This window comes from Dermacentor albipictus, chromosome 9, assembly GCF_038994185.2.
Source record: "Dermacentor albipictus isolate Rhodes 1998 colony chromosome 9, USDA_Dalb.pri_finalv2, whole genome shotgun sequence".
Taxonomy (NCBI): Eukaryota; Metazoa; Arthropoda; class Arachnida; order Ixodida; family Ixodidae; genus Dermacentor; species Dermacentor albipictus.
In genome coordinates this window covers 68284641-68292279 of record NC_091829.1, presented here as the reverse complement: position 1 = coordinate 68292279, position 7639 = coordinate 68284641, and the positions used below count along the sequence as shown (strand labels likewise).

The following is a 7639-nucleotide window of genomic DNA, read 5'->3' as shown; positions in this document are numbered from 1 at the left end:
GAGGTACGCACGCGTCCTCATCGTAACAGAAAACGGCCTCGGACCCGCCGTGGTTGCTCAGTGGCTATGGTGTTGGGCTGCTGAGCACGAGGTCGCGGGATCGAATCCCGGCCACGGCGGCCGCATTTCGATGGGGGCGAAATGCGAAAACACCCGTGTGCTTAGATTTAGGTGCACGTTAAAGAACCCCAGGTGGTCAAAATTTCCGGAGTCCTCCACTACGGCGTGCCTCATAATCAGAAAGTGGTTTTGGCACGTAAAACCCCAAATATCAATAAAACGGCCTCCGTGGCTCGATTTTGTTTATGTAGTGTAGAGCGCATTGCCGTCTTCGAAATGCCACGGCTAGGGGCCTCGCTGTCACATTTAGGACAATCCACATGTTTCATAAACACAGGTATAAAGTGCTCCTTGTTGCGGTGCAGTGAGTTGTGTGCCGTATTCCTTGTTGGACTTTGTTTGAGTGACTGCTTGTGTTTTGGTGCCCAAGACTGGTGCGCGCGTATGTGAATTTGGGCGGGGACGGATTGAATTTGTTGTGGACTTAAGTGCGCGTCTTGTGTGCGCGTTTCACTGTATGTTTACTTTGTTTCCAGGGGGGGATGATGTAGTATAGTGTCGCCCCCTGTCAGATCTGTGTGTCATCGCACATGTATGTGTTGTAGTTGTTTAGCTAGATGGCGCACCCCCCTTCTGTCATGTGACGAACATTGGACCAATCGGGAGGTGTCATCTGGCGTGTGAAGCCTTTTTAAGAATAAACGGCCGAGGGTCGGTCGAGTCTTCGTTCCGGTTTTCAACGGGAGCAGTTCGCTCCGCGTCTCCTTTACTGCGCCGGCGTTAGCCGCGCGTTCGCTGGTCGAGGCCCCCCGCTTGCCTGCCGCTGCCGACACAACGTCTAGGGCCAGGATTCCATGGCCATGTTTACGTTGCTTTCTTCTTAAAGTTGATAATACCTAACCCCATGCCAGTCGACAACCAATTCAGAGCGCATTTCTTCTAATTCGAACTTTCGACAATCAGTTTTTGCGGGCACGTTCCATATTTAAGAGACAACAACAGCAACAACAACAACAAACGCGCCGTTATTCGTGTAGCTTTCCTTAGGTAATGATTCTGAGATTTTGGCATAGCCGGCTCTAACGTAGCCCACCTTCCCATGCTTCTACATATATAAAAAAAGGAAGACGAGTAAGAAAGCACGAGGCTACCCTCCCATGCTTCTACATATATAAAAAAAGGAAGACGAGTAAGAAAGCACGAGGCTACCCTCCCATGCTTCTACATATATAAAAAAAGGAAGACGAGTAAGAAAGCACGAGGCTACCCTCCCATGCTTCTACATATATAAAAAAAGGAAGACGAGTAAGAAAGCACGAGGCTACCCTCCCATGCTTCTACATATATAAAAAAAGGAAGACGAGTAAGAAAGCACGAGGCTACCCTCCCATGCTTCTACATATGAAGTAATCAAAAGAGAGGAAGATGAGAATAAAGAAAAAGAAAGGCCACGACGCCCGAGAACGCGAGGTCGAGCCCAGTGAAGAAGATCGTGCAACCGCGAGTAGTGCTCATACCGGTTGGACGCTTCTTCTCGACTGCTGTGGTCTCCGAGAAAACCTCCCGATATGGACCTGCAGCAACTACGCAGGAAGTCCAAGGTAAGCACTCACTTTGAATGATGTAACGGGGAGAAGCCGAATACGGCGGAGCACGAAAGGCTAGTACGAGGCGTGCGAACTGCATTCGCACATGCGGAAAAGAGGAGGCCCCGCGAAAGGCGCCTGCCAACTATAGGACTGAATTACGCAACCATCCCTGTTCGTTATCCATTTTGTTTCCTCTTTTGTTATTACTAAAAGTCGGCAGAGTGACTGCTCCAGGTGATGACGGAGTCGTGGCGGCGTCCGAGTGAATGCTTTAGCTAGCATGTGTCGTGTTCCAAATAATCTTCAGTAACGCTTCGATGTATATCACTATATAGGCTTCTGTACACTTCCTTGCCCTACTATGTGATACATCAGCAATTTATAAATGTTCATGAGCTAGACAGTAAATTGGCCGCTTCAAGGGTTTTTGTAACTCGTCCGCCTTCACACACACACAACGTAGGCAATGCTGCTTTTCTTTAAATTTATAATTGAGACATTTGAGCATTCTGAGGAGACGCGCGTCAAATGGTATCGATGTACTTGACTGGGCTACATCACCCACATACATTTCAGACTATGCCCGACGAAAGGGGTAAAAGTCTGTAGCTTTACAAAAGATTGTAGAGTATACAAAAATGTAAAATTGTGTAGAAAAATTACGATTACAAACGCAGGCAATAGCAACGCTGAAGCATCTGCAGAATGGAAAGTAAAGCGGTTATACAAATACCATCAGCATTTTAGAGCAGCGCGCATGTCCTGCTCACAAAATAGATAAATAATTTAAGTTGTTAACATGACGCTTGCGTGTTTAGCGCAAGTTGCAGGTTGCCCGGTAAGATTTTGCTTGCTGACCTTTTAAAGGCGCAAGCTGACGAAATGGCGTTCAGTTTCTTCAGTAGGACAGAAATTACTGCTTAATAAAGAGCTAATTTGAGAGAGTAAAGTTTGCGTTCCCTAGGGTTGCGCAAGGTCGCGGGGTCAATCTTGTCTCGAATTTTGTCTGCCTCATTTTTCGCAGTCAGTAACATCGAATCGCTCACGATTCAAATATCGCAGCCGGAAAGCCGCAAGGGCGAGACATGTAGTTAAACAATTGTTAACTGGGCAGTATACGTAGTTTTATAAAGGAAGGTTTCGTGTGGTCAAGAAAGTACAAGTTAGAAATAGACCGTATAGACCTTTCAGTGATGTTAATAAGAGCGTAAGGTATACTTTTTAACATACACTACCCCAAAGGGGAAAACAATAATGCACGCAAGATTGTAACTGTCTTTTAAAACTTATCGAATCATAAATTTGTGCCATGTTAATTATTCCTGTTGTCTTACTAATGTCCTTGCGAATGAGTTCAACGCGGCTCGACAAGTTCAAGTTCCCGTGAGAAGAAATAGCTCGAAATTTCATTTAAGCTACGCGCTTAGCAATATTTCAGTTCTAAATTTCAGTTCTGAACTGTTAGGTATCGACTTATTCTTTGTTTTGGCCGGAATATGGCACGTTCTGTTTTGCGACTGTTTATTTACAGTTCATTTGCATATAACCGGCAGGACAGTTTATGAAACCATTTGTTTGCATGCGCAAATACATCACAAAGATTTGCGCCAAGAAAAAAAAGAATAGGGAAGTGTCTTGAGCATATGATACAACCGAAGGAGTACTTCGGATGTTAGCTATGTCGTTTATGTGCCATATAAATAAAGATGGGCGTATAATGGAACCTTGAGGAATCCCACAAGGCACAGTTTTACAAGCTGAACTCTCGCCCTGATAACACATATATTCTATAAAATATGTTGACAATGTCCATTTATTACAGCTATTTCTTTAGTACGCCCAATTTATCTTAAGTGTACGTACCTGTACTTCTTTCCCACCGTACTACAATACGGTCCCAGTATTCCAGTATTAATATATATTACGACGGTGGTTAAACGCATAAACACCCGTGTACAGTACATTGGGTAAACTTTAAACGATACGAGGTGGTCAAAATTATTCCGCCGTCTCCCACTACGACGTGCCCCATGATTGCCAATCCTTGTCCTGGCACTTAAAACCCAATTATTTAGTTTTAACAAGTAAATTACGTGTCTGAAAGTAGCTGCTCCACGTTACCGTGGAGATAGACGCGTATCGGGCACCCGATTCTTATGAAAGGTAATAAATTTCGTCGAAGCTCTTTGTTTTCTATAATAGAAGCCATGCATCCATCGAATGATCGAATCTAATGTTTCTTTTGGCGGTTTTGAAATGCTGTTGTTCATGTCATGTTGCCATCTTCATGATACCACCGTATTCAATCTGCTGCTCCAACTTTGCCTTAATGTTAGCGTCAGTAAGCAGTACTTAGAAGGCTACCATTCAGTAAGTGTTAGGTACTTGATATAGAAGTATGGTGCACGTGTCATGCTTTTCGCAAAGTACGAAAGCCGGTTTCTGAGAGGGCAACCGACTTGCATGGAACAGTTTGAACAGCCGGAAACTGACTTGTATGAACAGTTTTTCGTAGTCCTAGTTCAACGAACGCTTTAGACAAAACGGGAGTATATAGGATCACTGCGAGAGTAGGATTGCCAACTCTTCCGCGGAAAAAGCCGTGTTGGCGGCGAATGGGGAATGAAAGGCGTCACGGTGGTAAGGAGGAATGTTGGTGTGGCGGGAGCTTTAATTATTATACACCGCGCAAAACTGTAGCAGACACGCCCAGAAAGAAACAAACTAGACGCGATGGGCGCTGGACTGCAGCTTTTTTTGTGTGTGTGTGAAAGTGCTACTCACGGAGCGTCCACAAATTTGTCATGAACGCTGCTTATAACTTCGGCATCAAAAATTTCCACGATAGCCTGATGATTGTCCTTGCGTAGTTAAAGCGTGGCGGAGAAGGCGAAAGTACATAGGCACCGGCAACGAAATGTTATGACACGTGTACTCCCACTACTTGCGCCGCAACTGATGCGTGGTGCCCTTGCAACCTGTCATCAGATGGAAAAGGATCGAGCAGCCCCATGCCATCTGCTGTCGATTTCTCTCGGTCTCTTGCTGACAATACCACATTTTCGATGCTTCCAAAATGATGAGTATATTGGTTACAGAACGGGCTTAAATCCTCCTTTTCCGTAAAGTCCAACTGCGATGAAAATGTTCGACCGTGTAGAACGGCAAAGCTCATGTAGAGGAGGTGGGGCGCAACCTCCGTTCAAAATTTTACATTTTTGAAGTACGAGTGAATGCGTCACAAAAAGCTCTTTAATATCACCAAAACTGAAAAAAAGAAAACAAAAAACGCCGAGATTGCCGCTCGACGGAAATGACGCTGAAGACCAGTCCGGCTCCTAGGCGGGACCCCCGAGAACGCGTGGCGCCCGCGGTGCACGGAAAAATCTGGGAGGCGACGTGGTGGGAATTACGTCATTTCCGCTAACCACCGTATGCGTGCTTCGTCCGCTTATGTTCTACTCAAATGTTTCTGGAAAACTGGACAAGTATCAGCCCTGCGGCTTTGCCGACCTTGTTCCAACATACTATAGTCTTCATTTAGAACGAATTTAGGCAATAAGAAATACCATTGCAGTTTGTTCTTAGGCCCCACCTGATGGTGTTCCCAAAAGAGATTCGAGTCTTTCGTTTTTTTTCGACAAGCTCTTCCCGACAGTGAACTCTAGTGAATAGAAAGCAGGCTATTGTTTTGTAGTTCCCAGCCTCACGTTCATAATTATGTTTGTGGCACATAAGCGGTTGCGATGAATAAATCTTGCTCAGAAACATGCCTGGCTGAGTGGGGCACAAATACCTGCGTCAATTCAGGGATCCGACATCTTTTTCTGAAATTTGGTACTGCTCAACAAGATACGGAACGCTTCATAGCGACTTTTTACAGCACCGTTGCCGCTTTCTATGTTCAGAACTCCTTCTGGTATACAATTGCTGCAAGGATAGTTTCTGATTCCGTTTATTAATGCGTTAACACTGTGGCGGGTCGAAGTGGAAAAGTAGAGATGGGGATAAGAGAGCATGCATATATATATATATATATATATATATATATATATATATATATATATATATATATATATATATATATATATATATATATATTATATATGTATATATATATATATGTATATATGCATTATTATATTGCTCCGTCACATGCTCCTTTTGCTAAGCAGGGTGACGTGAGATGTTTGCGACCCTCAAGCGGTCTTACGGGGTGCAGGTACGGTTCCCTGGGCACGTCATTGGGTTCAGTCACAGCCGAGATCTTCTTCGCCGAGGCCCAGGAGGTGGCCGCTCCACCGGCGATTGCCGCCTTCCTGGAGTGCGCTGCCCAGAACGCCGGGAAGCAGCTCGCGGTTCCAATGGCCGGCATCCACATGGCACACAGGGTGTTTCTCGAGGAAATGCGAGAGGCGTCCGGCACCGAGAAGCAGCTGCCCCCGGCCGGTGTGGAGGACCTGAGCCCGGGACAGTTGTTCTTCTTCGCCACCGTGTACCACCACTGCGGCTCGGACGAATTGACCAAGGGCAACAAGATGCTGCGACTGCTCAGCGGCTTCAGCGAGGCCTACGCCTGCGCCAAGGAGGGTCCGATGCGAGCGGCGGTGTTCTGCGACCAGCTGGACTGACGGGACGACGGCCGCGCTTGTAGGACACAGGCAGATTCTGCTCGGACGTTTTTCCCGAGTTTTTCTGTTTCGTCTTCCTTCGCCGTTCCGTGACGTCTTTGGAAGTCTTGTGGCCGTGTTAATTTGTGCTTTAGCCTGCGTTTCCGAAGAATTAGGTCTTGGTGCTCAGTAACTTGTACGACAAGCTCCGCTATCGAACTTGTAAGAAGACGTGTTAATTCCTTGTGTAGATAGTGTTGCTCATTTTTGTTACTGTCGCTAGCACCGGACGTGTCGAAGTGATTTGCTTAAATTACTGCACTCTCGGCCGACGTGAGCCTCCGCTATGCTTGTGCCAAGTTTCAGACTGCCACCGCGTTCGAGCTTTACGGGGTATACATGTAAAACTTAATGCGCCTCAGGATCTGCGCAGAAATACTACTGAGGTGAACACTTTTGACAATCAGCTCGAGTGTGTCACAGGTGCCACTACGGGCTCTCGGGTCTGTGGAAATGGTGTCCTGACACTATTAGCTCGACACACGAGCTGTGCGTAAGTATTTCTTCAAACGAAGACAGCACACCACATGCCCTTTCTTTATTACTCTTTTTTTCGTGGTGACTTGGTCTCCTATGGGGAAGGTTATCAGACTATCAAGTTTGTGCGTTACGCGTGTATTTTCGTGATGCTTCTGTTTTGAGAGTCTAGTGGTGGCTTTCACTGTGATCTAAACTTACACGTGCTTGGTCTGCGAATTTCATAACACTACAGGCATTTTCCACTACACATGGTGAAGCGACACGGACGTAGCGGATGTCCTTGCTTTGTTCCTTCGCAGACGCTCCCTGTCACTTGAGAGGGTAGAACTGTCAGCTCTTTAAGCAACGCAATACAGTGTGCTTGGAGATCACTGAAATGCGTATATCTTGTCCGGGGCCACAGATGAGGGTGACGGTGGTGGTGATGCTCCGGGGGAGTTGCCACGTCACACTGCAAGAATGTTCTTCTAGTTATTCGCTAGTTCTTCTCTAGTTCTTCTCTAGTTCTTTTCTAGTTCTTTTCTATTTCTTCTCTAGTTCTTCCAGCGCGCCACGCACGTTCCGATAATGGGTCGTGGGATGCAATACCGGCGTCATTTCTGCCTGGCCACCTACGCGACTTCATGTGGCGTCTAAGGTGGCAAGTGCTGCCAACGCGTGACAGACTAGAGCGGTGGGGCATAGTCTCATCTTTGCGGTGCCTTAGATGCCCCCTTCAAGAATCCAACAAGCATGTGCTGCTGCAATGCATTGTTGCTAGAGTATTTTGGAGGACCGTCCATGCTCGTTTCCGTAGCCTTGGAGTTAACCGCTTTATTAAATCTGGCCGCTGCTCACGTT

At 46.4% G+C, this 7639-nt stretch overlaps 1 protein-coding gene across 1 annotated transcript; it reads left to right on the top strand.

Moving 5' to 3' along the window:
- The first annotated feature begins 1458 nt into the window (after positions 1-1458).
- On the top strand, positions 1459-7639 carry LOC139049759 (uncharacterized). Its single transcript, XM_070525560.1, has 2 exons — positions 1459-1661; positions 5872-7639. Exons 1-2 carry the CDS (start codon positions 1486-1488, stop codon positions 6278-6280), a joined length of 585 nt encoding a protein of 194 aa, XP_070381661.1. The 5' UTR covers positions 1459-1485; the 3' UTR covers positions 6281-7639.